Raw genomic sequence first — 20,398 nt, forward strand, 5'->3', positions numbered from 1 at the left:
TGCAGACACAGGGTGTTGGTGTAGGATATGTGTGTTTTGAATTGGAGCCATTACCACAAACAAAATCACTGTGAAACTATTCTAGCTGTATCCTTTTCAACATTCCTTTTTCAGCATTCCTTTAAAATAAAATAAAATAAAAACAAGCACCTCTCTGGTAAGGAAAAAAATATGTTGCAAATGGGTGCTTCTGTTTTTCTTGCTCAATAAATGATTTTTGTCTGCTGGTGTCTTTATTCGTTTTTTTAAAAGGGGAAAGATTTCAAACATACACACTGGTTCTGTTTGCACATAAAACCTACAATCAGCCAGAAAGTCTTATTTTGTTATCAAGAACAAGTGATGTCCTGTCAAGAGTGCTTGTGCTTCCCGCTGCCCAATGCAAACAAAACAGACTGTACCAGGTTTTCTTTACATCCAAACCAGGCACTGTGGTTTGTTGCTCCCTTGCAAGCTGCAATTAGCAAGTGAACAACAACATAAAAGTATTTCTTCACATAGCACAGGCATGTCCAACAGGTAAATCGTGATCTACTGGTAGATCACTGGATGTCTGCAGTAGATCACTAGTAGATCAATGGCTCTCCCCAAAGAAGTTGAACAACTGTGGCTCCCCTAGAAAAAAGTTCAACATTTTACCTCCTCCCTAAAAAAAAAGTCAACCAACTTTGACCTGAACCCAAAAAAGGGGGTAGATCATTGCCAGTTTTTAACTCTGTGAGTAGATCGCAGTCTCTTGGGAGTTGGCCACCCCTGACATAGCACAATCACACTTTGGAATTTGCTCCCAAAGGTAGTAGTGATGGCCACCAATTTGGACAGCTTCAAAAGGTTACAGACTAATTCAGGGAGAGCAAGTCTAAGATTGGCTATCTATGATGGCTATGCCTTAACTTCCACTGTTGCTGGGACTCACAAGTGGGCACTGTTTGCTTTTGCATTCAGAGATGGGTCGTTGCCATCTGGTTCACCATGGTAAGAACAGGATGCTGGACTAGATGGGTCTTCGGTTGGATGCTGCTTCAGGATGGCTACCGATCATAACTTGTTAAGGAGAAACACAAAGGATCTCCTGGTTATACTATTTACATGCAAAGAGGAGTGAAGTACTAGCAATTGGGCACCGTTTGCTTGCTTTCGATAAAACACAGTAAGCCAGGAACATTAATTGTTATAGGCAAGCACAGCCTGCACCAGGGCTCTCTTACGAGATAATAGCAAGATGCGGTTGGCAAATGTCCTTGGAAATTCACCTGTAGGGCCCTGCTTGTGGTTGGTCTCTCCCATTCGAAGCATATGCTGCTATTTAAAATCTTGAAAAAAGTATCAGCAGCATCTTCATGGAGCACCTCATATTTGGACCACGGTTTTAAGATGCAGAACCTTAACTCGAGAGGTTGTGGAGTTTGTCCACAGGCCTACCTCACAGGGCTGACCACATTTCCAATGAGACAAAATCTAGAAAAACACTCTGCAAAGTGAAAGTATTTCCTTAAGCATCTCTCTGTCTGCTTTTTCTCTCCTGCCCCCTCCTCGCACTCCAAACTAGTTCCCATGTCAAATCAATCCTCTTTTACCTCACTTGATGGGACGGGAAATCATTTATTGACTCCAAGTGCTTTTTTTTTAAGTTACAGAAGAACAGCTAAACAGAGATGACACGTTTGTGCTTCAACAGTTCCAAACACTGAAATTTCAAGAATTAAACAAGTTGCATAACAAGAATTTGCTGTTGTTTTTTGATAAAAATGTGTGAGTGTGAATATATATATATATGTATGTGTGTACATATATATATATCACAACAAAAACACATCTAAACAAAAGGGAGAGAAAGAGATATCTTGAAGCAGTTGCAATGCTGAATTTAGAAGGGAAAGGTGGGAGGTGGGTGGGAATGGGAGGGTGCAGGAAAAGGTTGGAGAGGTGGCAAAACAGTTACTGATGCAAAATGACCACAACCATTGCCCGAAAAACAAATATATTATGGGCAAGGGAGGGGGGGAAATGGACCACAAAAATGGTAGCAAACAGAAAGAGTATTTTCTTCTCTCTGTTGGTATATTCTAGGAAGAGACATTAATGCCCTGGGACAGGTGGAAGAGGGACAGCCCAAAACACTGCGGGGAAGAAAATACATTTTTTTTAAATAAATAAAAAAATCACAGTAAGCGAACACAGCCATTGTGGGAGTCAAATGAGAAAAGGACACATAAGGAGGACTCGGTAAACCACTTTACTTCAAGCTTGTTAGGACGACCACAATACACAATTATTTAATTCATATACATACAGTCTGCAGGGGGAGAAGAAGGATCGGCATAAATGCAGAAAAATTGGGGAAAGGGTTTTTGGCGCTTGCCACAGCCAGCAATGTTTCACTACTGGATGATGAGAGATAGAAAGGGGGGAAGGAATCCAAAGGGTGCAGGGCAAAATTTGGTGACGAGAAATGCCATTGTTGACGGCAGGAGAAACGAGACACTCCAGCTGAAGTTTTAAGCTCGAGCTTTAGTCAACATGACGCCCCTCAGACCGCGGGGACTATATTTACCAACAACACAGGAAGAATGAAGCCGTAGACTGCATATTGTGGGCTACAGTTCCAATCAGCTCCCGACAACCACTGTGGGGTGATGGTCATTGTAGTCCACGCTATCTTGAGTCACTATGTTAGCTACCCCTGCAAAGGCCCACCTTTAAATAGGATAGTAATGTTGCTCACTTGAATCCCATATGAGCTTAATAGACATAGAAGCGCATAAACGCTGGCTGCCTGGTTGATGTCTGTCATTTCCCAAACCCGTTTCGCTACTTTCAGTTCAATCCTAAAATATGTCGTGTGTTTATTTTTTTTATTTTTGCTCCTAAACAAGCCAGGAAGGAATTGGATACAATCCAACCCAAAGCTGAGCAAGCTTTTAACCCCATTTAAAGCTCAATGGTATATTCTTTGTTGGACCATGACCACAAGGGGGTGTTGTTGGAACTCAAGTAACCTGGGGTGGGGGAAGAAAGGCATCTATGTTTGCTGCCAGAAATGATGTCTGTGGGCTGCATCTAAGTCCCACACAGAGGAGATCCATCAAAAGGAATGTACCTAGGTTGGTCATGCCACCGAGTTTAATGGGTCTAACTCTGTGTAGGACTAACATTGGATACAGCCTCTTGTTTTCACAGCAAAGATCCTGGTCACTTTGCCCAGGGCAGTGATCCTTCATCATTCTTTCAAAAATGTATTTCCCCTTCCTGGAAGTTTTCAAGCCACTCAAGCTCCCTCAAATCAAAACAAATGGGAGGGATTAAATGATTCGCAACAGCCGACACGTTCAGCATCATGCAATCTACACCATGCAGTGTACATCTACACCACCCCAGCCAATCCCATCTGTCACTGAAACGAGAAAGCTGGAGTCTCCTCCTTCCTTAGTAGGCAAAGCAAGACACACTGCTTACTATAAGGGGCCACAGATGTGCTGTTGGATGCAAACTTCCATCAGCCCCAGCTAGCATGGCCAAGGGTCGGGGTGATGGGAGTTGTAGTGCAGGAATGTCAATTCAATGCAGCACAGTGCAGATTTGTGTAGCTTACATCCCACAAGCAGTGAACTCTCTTTCAAACTGACGTCAGCTTCTCCAGAGTCTGCGCTAAGGAATGCAGATTCCAGGGACTCTAGACATGTGCTTGCAAGAGTGCAGGGGGGGGGGACTATACTACGCAGCGTATCATTTTACACGAGCTGCGGCCGCCTCCAGAGAATCACGGGAATTGTGGTTTCAAGACAACTTTGCTCTCAGAAAACTACTGAAAGGGAGGGAAATTGACTCCCAAACCAGAATACACCATTGCTAGCTGTTGCCTCATAGGCCAGAAAAGTCTAGAGTCCCAATACATCCTGCCCAACCAGGGCTTGCCTTCTGAAAGCCAGTAAGAGGAGGCATCCCAGAATCAGAAAATCCTGCCTGCTGTCCATTGAACCATGAAATAATAGACATACCGTGGTCTAGAGGTTAAAGATCTAGAGTTCATATCCTCAGTCAACCACAATCTTATTGAGTGGTGTTGGGTTTCTCACCTTGACTCAGTCAGACCTTCCTCACAGGGTTGTTGTGAAGATAAAATTGGAGAGACAGCACTGGGCTCTCAGATGGAAGGATGTGATAAATAATATTACAGAATTCACAAGTGAACTCTGCCACGTTAAAGGATTCACCAAAGTGCTAGAATAAAGCTCCTTCCTAAAGGGAAAAAAAATAACATTTGCCAACATGTTTCAAACCAATTAAAAACCAGGGGTTGGTCTCCACCAAATATGCTTGTGATGAAATAAATCATCATTCCTGGGTGGGACAAAAAAATAATAATCTAATAAGGAAGATTGATCCAGACATGCTGGAATTGCAAACTACAAACACTCCATTTAAAATATTGCTCCAAAAAAGTTGGAAAAGGTGAAGCAATTAAAAACAAACAAACCAGAAATGCACCAACCATCTACACACTGATAAACTAAATAAATATGAAAATCGAGAGGACAATCTCAACAACAACAACAGCAGTAGCAGCAGCGGGGGGGGGGGGAGACAAGGGAGGAGAGGGAAGGTCAAATGACAGTTATTTCCAAAACGCAAGCAAAAATCCCAATACACAGTGTGGGAAAGAAGAGCATTCCTTTCACAATTTGCATCTGAGGTTAGGTACAAGATCACATAGCCATAAATAAGTCACAAGCATTCGTCCATTCGGGCAGAAAACTAAAACCAGAAGTAAAAGGACATCATCATTTAAAAAATAATAATTATAATAATATTATCAGCATCGTCGTCATATAATCGCCAAGGATGAAATGATGGGATTTTAGTTTTCGGTGGTTTATTTTGGAGGATACATATGGAGATAATATCTATATTATAGAATATATTATTTTTCTTTTCTTTTTTTCCCCTCTTCTTTTCTCCGCCTTAAGAGACAATGCAATTTCCCCCACCCCAAACCCTTCTCTTATTTACCTTCGCTTCAAATGTAGGATGGAAGGGGAAGGGGAAAGCAAGAAGAAGAAGGTGAAATGGAACCAGTCAACAAATTTAAGTAGGGGCAAGGATCCCCCCAGAGCTGGCAGGAAATGGGATGCCCCAATGTCATGTCACTGCTTTTTTTTGATAATGGTGGTGTCAAGGAGGGAAGGGCAGGAAATGGGGGAGGAGAGAAAGAGGGAAGGGTGTGTTGGTGTGTGTGTGTGTGTCTGTTTAACTGCTAATTTCTTCATCCGTTTTATTCAGTTTCTTCAGAGTGTCCAGCAGTTTCTGTGGGGTGAGGATGTGAGTAGAGCCTGCAAATGGGGGTAGGGTGGGGGGAGCAGGAGGCAGGGAGAACAGGAGAGAGAGGCATATTAGAACTCCCACCCTGAAAAAGGCGTCAGAAAAGGGGGAGGGGTTGTCATCTATAAGGGGTGGGGGGCTTTGGTGACATGCAGTGGGTTTGGGTGGGTGGGGGCAAGGATGGGGGAGGCGCTCTTGCACCCACATCTGAGCAAATGCATGTGCTAAGGACTGGCTTCCCCACCCCCCACCCCCCAAAAAACAACAAATCAGTCAAGCTTATCAAAGGTTTTTAAGAGGTGCAACAGGGTGGAACAGAGGGTCAGAATTCATCACCAACACCCATAAGTGGCATGCTGGTGATGTGTTAAGTTAAGAGCAGCAGCCACTGTGTGGGGGGGAGGATTTGTGAGCCCCCTTATCAGGTGGCCCCAATCCATCCCCTTCTACACCGGTTTCTTTTATATACATAGGAAAGAAGAGAGAAGGAATGCAGTCCCCCCCTCCCTGACACTCAGAACCTCTTACCTGCCACGGGGACAGCGTACCAATTTTAATTTTTTTATTTTATTTTAACCACTGGAAGAAATGCTTGCAAAAATGTTAAGCCTATGGAACTACGATTCCATCTAGTGCAGGAAAAGGAAAGGAAAGGCGAAAACCGGAAACAAAAGGAAAAAATATAAATATATAGAATACCAGATGGAGGCTTTGTAACCCCGTGAGTTAAGTGTGGTGAAGGAATGATGGATATGGTATGCTGGAGAGGGCAGCATAAGGACACTGACGTCGAGGGCGCAGAGATAGATAGCGAAAGCGAGGCAAGAGTGGTTGTGTGGCTCATGAGGCCCTGGCATGCAGTGGCAAATGGCAGGCTGTCAGATAAAGGATCGCCTCTTCCTCTCCCGCCTCAGATGGGAGGGAAGAGCCAAATAAGAAAGAAAGAAAGAAAGAAAGAAAGAAAGAAAGAAAGAAAGAAAGAAAGAAAGAAAGAAAAGAAAGAAAAGATTGCCTATACTTGAAAATGTGCATGTATATATATATATATATTTGAGATATGGAGAAGGGGGTTGGGAGGAGTCAGGGAGAGTGAGACACAAGGAATACTGCAGGAGCCTTCAAGAGAAAGCCCATGTCACTGAAGACGAAGAAGGAGAGGGGGGGAATCCATGATGACCAGGGGCTCCTTGGGGGAAGAAAGAGAGAAGTCTCCTTCCTGTAGCCCCAATAAGGCAGAGAAGCATCAGTGGGTGGGGGAATTTGTGCACCCCTTAACAAGGCAAAGTTGCCCAGAACTGCCAGTGGACACTATTAAGGAGACCATGCTCTTAAAACTGCGTTGTAAGAGCTGCCGCTTCTTCAGAACCTGGGACTGAGCTTGCTTTTTTTCCTCTGCTTTCCCACTGCTTATTTTATCCCATGCCATGTTGTTTTTCTGATTGTCTTAGATAATGATTCTTGTAAGCTGCTCTGGGAGCCGTTGGGGGCTCAAAGGGAAAGGTATAAAATGCTGTAAATAAATATGTAATTATGGCTACCCTAGACCAGAGTGTGTTAGGAAATAAAAACAGAGCAACAAACAATAAGATTCTAAGGCCTGCTACCAATTGGGACATTCTGTGGGCACAGATGAGGATATGTGTGTGTGTGTGTGTGTGTGTGTGTGTGTGTGTGTGTGTGTGTGTTGCTCTAGCCTTGCATCTCTATGCTCAAAGCATGGCAGCTAGGTCCAGTATAGCACTAATTGTCCATCTGGATTGCACTGGGGTCCTACTCCCTTAACACCAGTGTCCCATGTGCCAAGAACCCCACCCTCTTAAAGCAATGCAAAACTCACTAGCTGGCACCTCCACTTAATAAAATAAAATAAAATGATCCAAAGCAAGAGAAGTGCGATGAGGCTGTACCAAAGACCTTGGGAGGCAATAAGCCAGCCAGGACAAACAAGCGAGGTGCCTTGCCTTTGAACATACAGCAGCCATACAACCATCATGGCTATTGGGGAAGGAACTTGCAAGCTACAAAACCAGCAAGCTTTTCAGAGGTGCTTCCCTGCTTCTCTGGAGTCACCAACTTTCCCCACCTCCTGTTCCTCTTTTGAGGCAGAGCAGGAAATGCAACTTCCTTCCCACCAGCTCAAGAAGCAGGAGTACCAAAGGACAGACAAGCTAATTTGGCGCCTTGGGCAGAAAAAAGCCCCACAAGGCCTCTCCCTGAGAGTAAAAGAAATAAGAAAGACTCTTTCATTCTATCTAGACCGTGCAATATATTCTCCCATAACAGGGTGGGGTGGGGGTGGGGGAGAGGGGCTCCCAAGGGGCAGCTGACCCAGCCCATACCCCACCCCCTGTAACAGTGACAGGAACAACTGCAGGCTAGGCACAGCAAATGCCCGGCAGCATTTTCATGAATGTATCAACTGCTCTGGGAGATTGCCACTGGAACTTTGGCAGGAACAGTGTGTAAAGCCAGTTGATGGGGAACCTGTGGCCCTACCGGCATTGACTCCAACTCCTATAATTCCTGACCAGCATGGCCAAATAGTCAGGGACGATTAGAGTTGACAGGTTTCCCCACCTCTGGTGTAAGCTTATTAAAACCTTTTTAAAACCCAAAGCATTATTGGCATGTGCAACGCTACGATTTACCAAAACGGACTCTGAGCAAAAGGTTGATGTTTAAACAAGTTTCAGACCTGTTTAAATCTGACGTGGCAAACGGACACTTCCCAAGTCTAACTGCAGCCCCTTTTCATTTTCATATTATTATTGGTTTGTTTGTTTTTTTGTTTAATGGGAGTGTTGCCATTTCCTTTGGAAATAGATCACCGTTGGTGGGAGGAATGGGAAAGTTCTGAATAAGAGATGTTGTAGGATTTGATGGAAGCAACGCTGGGCACATTTTCAAAACCGTTGTTTTAAAGACAGAAAAAAAATCGCAAGCATTTTCTCATTTAAAGAACAAAAAAAAATGGACAAAGAAAGAAGGAAAGGAGGAGGGAAGAGAGAGAGAGAGAAAGGAAAGAGAGAGAGAGTGATGTAATAATCAAAGAAGCCCTTCCGAGGGAGGGAAGAGTTTCTTTTTTCTATAGTAAGCTGCTTTTACTTTTTATTGTTTTCTTTGGCTCTCATTCCATTGTTGGAGCCTGTTCCTCAAAAGATACCCTAGTGGAATCTCTGAAGTCGGGATGCCTCAGATCCATGAGAAATTTGGTGGGAGTAAGAATGTGAGTAGAACCTGCGGGAGAACAGAGTGTGGGCTGACTCCTTGCACAGAGAAAAACAAAAAAACAATTCAAAAGGGCACATGCTGAAAAAAGTTTTTTCTTTTCCTTTTAAAAGGCCTTTAACATTACTTCATTATCAGCAGAAAGTATCAGTACAAAGAAGCAGAGTGAACCATGTGTGAAAGAAGCAAATGAGGAAAAGACGGACACACACATCATTCATTCATACAAACAAACAAACAAACAAACAGAGAGAGGAAGGCAGATGGACAGTTGAGAAAAGCATCATCACGGCATGCAGTGAAGTGGAGTTGATGGAACTGGGTTTTGGCAGTCACCACTGGGCCTCCAGGAACTGCTGTATGCAGCAGAAATGACTTTGGGGGTTCAAGTTAGGAATGGGCGAATCCGGCAGTTTTGGTTTCTCCCAGTTTCTCGTTGTTCGAATCTTAAGTTCAGTTATCCACATCCATTTGTAATTATTATTATTTTTTCATATAAAAATACGTTTATTTCATGTATACAAATTCAGATTTAGGTGTGAATCTTCCTCAAGTCTGTATGCAATTGTGTCCTAGAATGCACATTTTCACTAAGCAATTCCCCCCCCCCACACACACACACAATTTACCTTAGTCGTGTATGCATTTTTGCAGACAGCACTTGGGCTAGAGAACTGCCTTGTAAAATTTGGAGAAGTATTAAATTAATAATAATAATAATAATAATAATAATAATAATAATAATAATAATAATGCAGAGGTTTTGATTGTTCTGAGCACTGCGCATGGTTGGTGTGCTGCCACCCTTACAACAGCACTATATGGTGGTGTTTGATTATCTATCCTGGCCTTTCCTGTATGGAGGCTGGGGTTACATACATGCCCCTGTCCTTGTTCTTAATTTAGATATCACTTCTCACGAGGCAACCCAACGTGATCAACAATATAACAGAAACGCTGATAAAACAGTTGCATATATAAAAGTAGCTGAAGCAATGCCAATTGAAGACTATTTCCACGAGAGGGCAGCATAGCCCATGCTTTCTACCAGCCCATCTGCCTGGGTTTCCCCAGCCACTCTGGACTGCTTTAAAAATAAATCAAACATTAAAAACTTCCCTAAACAGGGCTGCCTTCAGATGTCTTCGAAAAGTCAGATAGTTGTTTATTTCCTTGACATCTGATGGGAGGGCATTCCACAGGGAGGGCGCCACTACCAAGAAGGCCTTCTGCCTGGTTCCTGTAACTTGGCTTCTCGCAGTGAGGGAACCGCCAGAAGGCCCTCGGCATCTGAGCAAAACAATGGGGGTGGAGACGCTCCTTCAGGTATACTGGGCAGAGGCCATTTAGGGCTTTAAAGGTCAGCACCAACACTTTGAATTGTGCTCAGAAACGTACTGGGAGCTAATGTAGAAGAAGAAGAAGAAGAAGAAGAGTTTGGATTTGATATCCCGCTTTATCACTACCCGAAGGAGTCTCAAAGTGGCTAACAATCTCCTTTCCCTTCCTCCCCCACAACAAACACTCTGTGAGGTGAGTGGGGCTGAGAGACTTCAGAGAAGTGTGACTAGCCCAAGGTCACCCAGCAGCTCCATATGGAGGAGCGGAGACGTGAACCCGGTTCCCCAGATTACGAGCCTACCGCTCTTAACCACTACACCACACTGGCTCTCTTAATGTAGGTCTTTCAGGACCAGTGTTATATGGTCTGGGCAACCACTCCCAGTCACCTGCAACATTCTGAATGAGTTGTAGTTTTCGGGTCACCTTCAAAGGTAGCTCCACGTAGAGCGCATTGCAGTAGTCCAAGTTTGAAGAATGGCCGGTTCATATATTGCTTTGGCAGCTGTGAATTCAGTAGCCCCGCCTTCAAATGCAAACTGAAATTTTCTCACCCCTCATTCGGCTGAATTATTTTGAGACATCTAACCTGGGGGGTTGTAAACCTTTTTGGTCCAGTGGGCCAGGTCACCTAGCTGTCAGTCATCCAACCTCACAATGGCTCTCTAGGATTCCAGCCAGGGAACTTTCCCAGCCCTGCCTGAAGTTGCCATGGGTTGAACCTTGCACCTTCTGCATACAAAGCAGGTACTCTGTGTTCCTCTTACTGTGTGGTTGTTGTTTCTAAAAACCAAGGCCTGCATACACAACATGCATATAAAGTGTGTGGCTTGCCCCCCAAAGAATCATGGGAAGTGTAGTTAAAGTGTTCTGGGAATAATAGTTCTGCGAAGGGGAAAACTATAGTTCCCATGATTCTTTGGGGGGTAAGCCTTACACGTTAAATTTATGCCAGGGATATAAGAGCTGCTGCTCTTATAGATACTGCTTTCAGTTTTGTGCTTTCATCACTTGTGAGTCCATTAATTGCCGTTGAGGCCAAAAGGCAATCATGGAAATGTTGGTCTGAGTAAATGAATAGGTCTAGTTAACTAAGAGGCAGCATGGAGATCGATGCCTGACACCCAGGAGGAGCATGAGATGGTGCCTGGTTCCTTGATGAACATTTAACACACCCACACGTACACATACACACCCACACACATACAGAGAGAAAGAGAGAGAGAGAGAGCTATCACAATCCTAGAACAGACAAAGTGTGCATTGTTCAACATTAAAAGCTACATTTAACAGTTACCTGACATGTCACATGTACATACATACAAACATACATACATACATACATATACAGGCACAGAACAGTGAAGCCACATGGCAAATCAAGATATGAGAGTAGAGAAAGAGAGAGAAAAAGTCATAAAGGAGGCTCACCTCCAAGAAGGGAAAAATCCAGTGAGCAGGTGGGGGCAAGGGATGCAGAGCTGTAGTGCTCCAGACATTTCTAGAACCTGGCTCTCATCAGAGGTGCATCCAGCACAGCCAAGAGTCACGAATGATGGGAGTTTGAGTCCGGCAATATCTGGTGGGGGGCCACAAGCTCCCCATGCCTAATTTAAACCCACGCCTGTCCCCAGTCGTACATAATATGAGACTGCAGCATCCAACCATTCAACTGAAAGGAGTATTCAGATGATGGGAAATGAACCCTCCAGCCAGCACTCCCAATGGTCGGGGATGCAGCAGTCGCCATCCAGCAACATCTGGAGGGCCACCTATTGCACACCCCTGCTCTAAGAAGCAGCATTCCCTACTGCATGCAAGGGAAGGAAGGAAGCCTCTATTGAGAAGAGACATTCCCTCAGATTGGAGAACCTGTAGCACTCCAGATGCTGGGCTGCAACATTCAATGTGCCAGAATGATGGAAGTTGCCATCCAGCAACATCTGGAGGGGCACAGGTCACACCATCCCTGGGATAGGCAGCTGTTGGGAAGGAAAATGAGAGGCCTGAGGGCTGGTCCAGAAGGCCTCTGTATTGGAAGGGCCAGCCCTAGACAAATTGGTTCCTCCTAGTCCCGAAAACTCAGGGTGCCTATAGTAACCAAGGTTACTTATTATTTTATTTTTTTAGATACATTTTAAATATACAGTTGGCTTTCTCCTCTTTTGTCTGTGTGTTGCCGTTGTAGAACCTAGCAGGAAAGTGGGCAGGGCAAAAGTAGACTGCATTGGCACTACCAGTAATTGGACTCCAGCTCTTACCATGGGCCTCTCTGCCTTCCGCCCCACCAGTCCCAATGGGGTTTATCGTTCACGTCCCCCTCGCAGGGAACAGATGCTCTGCCAGGGAACTGGAGAACTCCACCAGCACTGCATCCCCCACTTCCACAGGTAAGTCGCTGGGGGGAAATAGGGGAGCCGGAGGCCGGAGGCAGATACTTGATAAGCAATTCAAACAGGCCCCAATTGAACAAGAACCATACTTGACTTGCTCCTGCCCACAATCACAGCAGGGTTGCCTGTGCAGGGACTCAATTATGGCTGCGTTCACACTATGCATTTAAAGCACTTGTGTTGCCCTGTCTCAGACAGTTGTGGCTTCCCCCAAAGTGTCCTAGGAGCTGTATTGTGCTAAGGGTGCTGAGAGTGGTTTGGAGACACACACACACCCCATTTCCCTCCAAGAGCTACAGTTCCCAGAGTTGACCGATTGTTAAACCACCCTGGGAACTGTAGCTCCATAAGCAGAATAGGGGCCTCCTAACAACTCTCAGGGCCCTTAGCAAAGTACACTTCCCAGACTTACGGACTCCATGTTAAGACCGTGATCGCGGAAGACAATCTTACTCGGTTACGATTGACAGCCAAAGAAGAAGACGAAGAAGAAGACACTTCTCAGAATTCTCTTGGGGAAGCCACGACTGTTTAAAGTGGCGTTGTTCTGCTTCAAATGTTAAGGTTCCCTACATAAAAAAATAACAATGCTTTAGTTGGAACTGTAGGAGTTAGGGATGTGAAATGGAGACCTGGCTAGACCAACCATCGTTGAATGTTATCTCTCTGGAATAGGCCACCTGGAGACTGGATTTTGCCACAGGTGGGAGCAGATAGGGAAGGGTAAGAAGGAAGAGACAGACAGGTAAACAGACACAGAGAGACAGAGAAAGAAGAGGACAGAGAAGCTCATGATGGAGTGAAGAAAAGGGAGTTGGGGCCAAGCATGACTCTGCCAACAGTACTCACCTATTAGCACCTCCCACTTCCCACTGGCTTGAGTCACCTCATAGGCGCAGCGCATCTCATTCAGGCCCACACCCCCCAGGATGAAAATGATGAGGCGGGGGCCACTCCTGTACTCCCCAGGAGCCTTGTTCTTGTGCCAGTGTCCATAGCGGGCACTGAATGCAGGAGAGAAAGGAAGGACAGACAAGAGGAGGGGAAAATACATTATGCAGATGTTCAACCATTTTAAAATACATGGGATTATGTTAACGTGAACTAAATGATACCGGCTAGGATTGCACATCACACAAGCTTGTGAGTAGCCAGAAGTGACATGTCACACACATTGCCCTGTTGCAATCCTTACAAACAACCCCCGCAAGGCCCATCTGCACTATACATTGACATCACTACAAGGTTAAAAAAAAAAAAAAAAGGTAAAGGACCCCTGGACGGTTAAGTTCAGTCAAAGGTGACTATGGGGTCTGGTGCTCATCTCCGCTTTCAGGATGAGGGAGCCGGCATTAGTCCACAGACAGCTTTCTGGGTCATGACTAAACCGCTTCTGGTGCAATGGGACCGTTTACCTTCCCGCCGGAGTGGTACCTATTTATCTACTTGCACTGGTGTGCTTTCAAACTGCTAGGTTGGCAGGAGCTGGGACAGAGCAACAGGAGCTCACCCCGCCGTGTGGATTCGAACTGCCAACCTTCCAATTGACAAGCCCAAGAGGCTCAGTGGTTTAGACCACAGCGCCATCACTATTCTACTTTAAACAGTCCTGGTTCCTCCCATATCTAGTATTATGAAAAACAGGGAAACGCCTCTCCCTTTCCACTTTCTCCACACCACACATAGTTTCTATAAACCTCTATCATGCCTCTTCGTACTTTTCCAAACTAAAGAGCCCCAAATGACGCAACCTTTCCTCATAGGGGAGTTGGTTTGTCCTCCTGTGAGCTTTTTGCAGCTCTGCAAATATCCTTTTTGAGGCGAGGCAACCAGAACTTACCATCAGTGGGTAAAACAGCACTGAGACACAGGCAGCTTTTATTTGCAAGCCCTATTCCCAACATGGGATTCAAATCCTTCCACACTTCCATTCCTTTAATAATGTGGTTGCTTTTCATGCTGTGCTTTCATGACAAGGCAGCGCTTAACCAGGTTGGAGGAGTGTTAGAACAGAAGATAAAAGGTACAACCCAAGGAATGCTTAAGTGGCTGTTGCCGGACTGGGAGCGAGGTGTGAAGCCTTCTTCCTACCTGACCGCTGTAGTGCTGAAGGAGGCAGAGGATCGGGTGGAGATGTAAGGGTAGTGTTTGGTGTCCAGTTTGTCCTCAATGGCGTCCTAAAAAGAGAAGAGCAGCAGTTTCAGAAAAGCTTTCGTATGTGCATCCTAGTGAGCTAGATCTAAGGATGAGCAAATCTGTCAGCTCTGGATTCCCATTTCTCATTTTCAGTTCTCCACATTTCCACATCAGTTTGCAATTTTCTTTTAGCCTGCACCTGCATTTTAGTGTAAATTTCTCCTAATATACACGTTTTTCTCCTTATAGACACTTTTTTTAATGTCATTTTTCCAAAGCAAAGCAATTTGCCCCCATGGCTCTCAATGCACATCTCATGTCCATTAATATGGTTACCAGAATTTTCAATGAATCCGGGGACACTTTTTCTGGAAGCTGAGTAGCAACAGGGAATCAGTAGGCTAGTAGGGGTGGTGAGGCAAAAGACCCTCAGCCCAAGCAAAAATGCATATCCCGAGCCTTCCCCAATGATCTGCCCCCTTTGTTTTGACTGATCGGGGGAGGCTCGGGAGTCGCAGGCGGGTGTTTCCCAGTTTTTTTAAAAAAACTGCACATTTATGTTTCACAGGGTGTGAAAGAAGGGCTTTGCACCTTGCCTGGCAGAGAAACCGCATGCCTTGCGCCCCTCCTGGGCAACAGCCCCACCACCCGCGACTCCCGAGCCTCCCCCCAGTCTGTCAAAACAAATGGGCAGGAGATCTGTACTGCCGGACATCCCCGGTTCCCCTTTGCCAGTGGCGGTGGCAGCGAGCAGCTCCTGAAGCCAGCCAGAGCCAACTGCACTACCAGGCTGGCTCCAGGCTGCTGAGTAGGCCGCTGCCATTATTTCCTGGGGACAGATTTGCAAATCTGGGGACATTCCGGGGACGGAATTTGTCCTGGGACAGATTTGCAGAACCGGGGACGTCTGGTAACCCCAACATTAGGAGCTGTGCATTTAGGATTGTGGGTCCAATTTTATGGAACTGTTTAGACAGGCCTTCACAATATGAATTTTCTCTTTCTAATGAACCAATATTTGAAGATGCTTTAGCGGAGTTTTTAACTCTGCAGATGCTTTTTGTAGATGCCTCAGGGCTGGCCCAATACATGTTGGTGCTTGAGGTGAATCATAACATGGTGTCCCACCCAGTGGCGGACCTACATTTTTGGGGCCCTGAAGCTTGAACTGTTATGGGGCCCCCTTTGCAACTAGCAGTGAGGTGTGGGTAGCCACTGTTATCTTCTTCAAGAAGGTTGTTCCATAACAGATCACCACACCTTTATAGCATCTGTGCTACTGACTCTCAAACCTAGGGATTGTTGAAATATATACAACAACAAAAATAATTGAGTTGTGCGACTCCGTTTGGGCCTACTAGACCCAAAAATTCTAAACAATGTGGACTAAAGTCACTTCTTGGGTCCCCTTGGATTAGGAGCTCTGAAGCTTAAGCTTCATTAGTTTCATAGTAGATCCATCCCCAGCCCATAGCTGTTAACTTTTTCCCTTTTCTTGCGAGGAATCCTATTCGGAATAAGGGAATTTCCCTTTTAAAAAGGGAAAAGTTGACAGCTATGCCCCAGCCCACCACCCCCAGGAAAGAATCAGTGAGTGAAGATCTACATCAGAAACAATGGGAGTAAGCAAATCAGCCATAAAGGTAAAGGGACCCCTGACCATTAGGTCCAGTCGTGTCCGACTCTGGGGTTGCGGCACTCATCTCGCTTTAGTGGCCGAGGGAGCCGGCGTACAGCTTCTGGGTCATGTGGCCAGCATAACTAAGCCGCTTTTGGCAAACCAGAGCAGCTCACGGAAACGCCGGAGCGGTACCTATTTATCTACTTGCACTTCAATGTGCTTTTGAACTGCTAGGTTGGCAGGAGCAGGGAGCGAGCAATGGGAGCTCACCCCGTCGCGCGGATTCGAACCGCCGACCTTCTGATCGGCAAGCCCTAGGCTCAGTGGTTTAACCCACAGCCAGTGGTTAAAGTGGGAATGAAAGGCTGTCATTTGAGGTGAAATCACGCCAGGTGGGTGCAGACCCCAGAAGGCAGCCGCCACCATTTCCTTTTGGGTGGGGGAAGACCAGCAATGCCTCCTATTTGCCAAGAGGCCACTACACAGGCAGCAGATCCAGCCTCCAAGGAGCACGCCAAAGCCATGGCTGCTACCAAGGTGATAGCAGCAGGAGGTGATGTATATTTGGAAACTGTTGATTTGGCCAGAGAGGCAGTTGTCTCACCTTTCCTTACAGTGGGCCAGCCCTTGGATGCCTCTCATTCTTTTAAGCCTTAACACATCACCATCATCATCATCATCATTATTAAAAATACAGATTATAAATATGCAAACAGAAAACCAAGGAGGAACACAGCCAGGGAGCTGTTGCTAATGGCACTCTCCCCCAAAGATGCCTTCATCAATTGCTTGACCCTATCAGCACCAGCCCTATGATGACCGCCAAATCCAAGGAGATCCAGGCTGCTCATGTCCATCACATGCCCACCTGCAAACTTAATAGGAGCAGCTAGTCTGGTCATAGGCAGAGTAAGAAATTTAGTACAGTTGGCTAGTTTCTGCTCCTCCCCTCCATCCAGGCAAGCACAGAGGCATCATCACAGGTCAAGCACACATTCCAGCCAGACAACAACTCTCAGGGAGGATGTGAAGCAGAGTGTGTGGCTAGACTGGAGATGTGACCTAAAGAGAATCTCAGGGGCCAGACAGATAGGCCTGTAGGACCACATTTGACCCCCCTGGGCCTCAAGGTTCCCCTCCTCTAGTTTAAATCTTTACCTCCATAATATCCTTTACCACCGGGGTCCATCGAGACAGCTGGTAGGTCTGCTCACTGATTCTCTCCTTCCGTTCAGGCCTGCTTCTGCGACGTAAGGTAGACTGAGAAGAGGGAAATAAGGCAATTGCAAACATGGAAGGGAGTATGAACAGAAGAAGAAGAAGCAGACACACCACACAACTGGCTTTCTTTTTCATGCCTTAGTTTAGGGCAACTCCTGTGCCTTGCAAACGGGCCACTAACAAGTTAAGCAGATAAGGGATTTATCTCAATCACATCAGTGTCTGGTGGACAAAGTGAGGATTTCATGATAGCTGCTGGCACCCTTCCCTACAAAAGGAGAAAATATCATAGGAAGAAGCATAAAATAAATTCCAGCCATATATTTAAACCACCAGCATACACCAGTTTTATACCCCTATAACTCTCATGGCTTTCTTCCACAGAATTCTGCAAACTACAGTCTGGCAAGAAGAGTCCCAAAGACTGTAGTGGATATCCCTAGCTCTTCCACACACTGAAATGTATTTCCCATCATTCCCTGGGAAGATGGAAAAATTGTTGAATTAGTCCAAGGCTGTTGACAGGCACAAAAATATTTGAATAATGGAATGGGAAAGTCAGAAGAATTTACTTTTCCCACAGGTCAATGCCCCTTCATAATAATAATAATAAATAATAATAAAAAAAATTTTATACCCCGCCCTTCCCAGCCAAAAAAAAAATAAACAATCAATTTAAAATAACAGATTAAAATACAAATTTAAAAATTCAATATTAAAACTGCAGTCTCAATTTCAAATAACCCACCAATAAAAGAATGAAGCATAAATATTAAAGAAAATATTAGAGAAAAAAGGTACCACTGCTAATCTACTGCGTGGCAGTGGATGTCCTGGGATTCAGAAAAGGTTTAATTTAGGTATATTAGCTTAATGATCGCTCCCCACATCAAATGGGGGGCGACGTTTGTGTGGTTGCGCACAGCCCCTTGAGCTCCTAGGCGACACCTGGTAGTTTGGACTGGCGGCGCCTTCCCCCAGGAGGGATACCTGGGGTCTCTGCCTACCCCAGCTAAGCGCCCAATCCCACCTGGGGGAGGCGTTGCCAGGGGATTGGCCAGGTAAGGGGAGGGACTACCTAGCCCACACAATAGAAGGTGTAGCTTACCGGGAAGCAGCAGTAGGGCTCCAGAGCTTCTCCCACCCACCACTCCCTAAATTAATGCTTATTTTGCAGGTTAACCTCTTCTACACAGGTACGCAGGTGCTGCTATATCAAGGCCGCTGTTAAAGGGCTGGAAAGGAATTTTCCTGCATTGGCAGGTTTTGCCTTTCACGTAGCAATTTGTCACAGCTTTGGCGGTTTCAGGCCTTGGGCGGAATCCTTTAGTCATCTTCCTAAAGGGGGGGCATGGGGCAGTGACTCCACGCCCCCCCCAGTGCGGCAGCAATACCAGGGTTCCCATTAAAGGGGTATTGGGGGGAGGCATTGACCATATGCCGAGAGGTTGTCATTGCTCTCCCCCACCAGTGGCGGCAAATGGGGGGCGGGCTATCTACTTGGACATATGTTCTCCAGACTTAGCCCAATCCCCTCAGATGCTGGATAACCCTGAAGTCACCCAGATCCCTGGCTGGGGGCTAGGAAGGATAAATGCTCAGTGCCTGAGCCAAGGTCTCCCTACACCTGAATCTTAATAGTGGCCAATTTTAATCCCATAGCATGTTGTCTTGTTTCATTATTCTGCTCGGGGGTCGCCTGGGGGTTGGGGGACTCCGCCTGTCCTGAGAAGCTCAGCCCACCATTTTGTTCCAAAATGGTGTCCAACTGTATCCAAACACAGGAAAAAAAATCTGCTTTTTGATATTATGAACCATCATGCAAAATCTGCTTATGGCAACATAAAGAGGTATCCAACTGCATAGAGAGCAGGCAGGAAAACAACTTTCCAAAATTCCAGTTACAGGTGGGTAGCCGTCTTGGTCTGCCATAGTCAAAACAAAATAAAAATTTCTTTCCAGTAGCACCTTAGAGACCAACTAAGTTTGTTCTTGGTATGAGCTTTCGTGTGCATGCACACTTCTTCAGATACTATTTGGTATGAGCTTTCGTGTGCATGCACACTTCTTCAGATACTATCAGATACACGAAAGCTCATACCAAGAACAAACTTAGTTGGTCTCTAAGGTGCTACTGGAAAGAAATTTTTATTTTGTTTTAACTTCCCAAAAGATCTAGTAGATGTATTGCTTCCCACCAGAAGTGGGAAGCAAATATCAGTATTATTATCATAGAATTGTAGAGTTGGAAGGTACCTCAAGGGTTATCTAGTCCAACCCTTTATCACATGATAAAAATACAAGCCAGAAGCACAAAGAAATAGTTTAAATAAAAACAACAAAATAATACACCCCTAAACACATTAAAAAGGCTGTAAATGTTAATCAGTCAAACACCTGGTTGAAGGCACCAGAAGAACTTCCCTGGGGGAGCATTCCATGAACAGTTGGCTACTATAAAGAGAAGGCTTGTTCCCTTGTTGCCACTCTCAGGGCCTCCTTCAGGGCCTCAGCATGTTGGTGACTGAGTCTGTGTTCCAACTTTGCATGCTGAGCTACAGCCCTTCCCATTCAGCAACTGGGAAAGGCATCTCCGAGCCATTGCTAAAAAAATCTTCAAGACCAGGTATAAAACTTACATCTGTGATGATGGGTACTCCAAGGTGGGCCATATTGGTGATGATCTCACTGTCCTCAGGTGGAATCTGAGCATGCTGAATCAGCTTGTTGAGATTTTCCTCAGTGATGCCTGGGAGGGTGGAAAAACATAAAAAGTGAGGCTATTTCCCCCACCCCCAAAAAAGATAAATAATTTTACATGTCACTCAAGCACCCCTTTAGCCAGGTTTTCCAAACTTCTGAGTTTATTGACTCCATGGATGGACTTATAAAGCTGTCATTGACCCCAACTGATTTTTTTTTAGAACGTGAAGGAAATAAAATCAAGAAATACCAGCATATAATCAACATTTATCAATCGACAATCACCATGACTTGAAATCATAAAACGAAAGAAAAATAAGGAAGTAAAACAAGTAGAAAAAAGTATACCTGTATGCAAATTTGTGTAGTATATTGTTGAATCATCTTAATAAATACAGAGGTTCCTCATTAACCAGAGAACACATGGTTCCACACA

General features: G+C 45.2%; 1 protein-coding gene across 3 annotated transcripts in view; it reads right to left on the minus strand.

Moving 5' to 3' along the window:
• Nucleotides 1-5,163: 5,163 nt before the first annotated feature.
• Nucleotides 5,164-20,398, minus strand: part of LOC117039966 (syntaxin-binding protein 1) — a 58,831-nt gene continuing 43,596 nt past the window's right edge. For 2 of the 3 annotated variants that reach the window (XM_033137434.1, XM_033137432.1), the window contains 6 exons: nucleotides 19,899-20,008; nucleotides 17,197-17,298; nucleotides 14,373-14,458; nucleotides 13,131-13,285; nucleotides 8,425-8,556; nucleotides 5,164-5,330 (listed from right to left, as the gene is read on the minus strand). In XM_033137434.1, coding sequence (XP_032993325.1) covers nucleotides 8,447-8,556; nucleotides 13,131-13,285; nucleotides 14,373-14,458; nucleotides 17,197-17,298; nucleotides 19,899-20,008 — 563 coding nt within the window. In that variant the 3' untranslated portion in view covers nucleotides 5,164-5,330; nucleotides 8,425-8,446. The remainder of the gene's footprint in view (nucleotides 5,331-8,424; nucleotides 8,557-13,130; nucleotides 13,286-14,372; nucleotides 14,459-17,196; nucleotides 17,299-19,898; nucleotides 20,009-20,398) is intronic. The other variant, XM_033137433.1, reaches the window with a different exon arrangement.

Source organism: Lacerta agilis, chromosome Z (assembly GCF_009819535.1).
Source record: "Lacerta agilis isolate rLacAgi1 chromosome Z, rLacAgi1.pri, whole genome shotgun sequence".
Taxonomy (NCBI): domain Eukaryota; kingdom Metazoa; phylum Chordata; class Lepidosauria; order Squamata; family Lacertidae; genus Lacerta; species Lacerta agilis.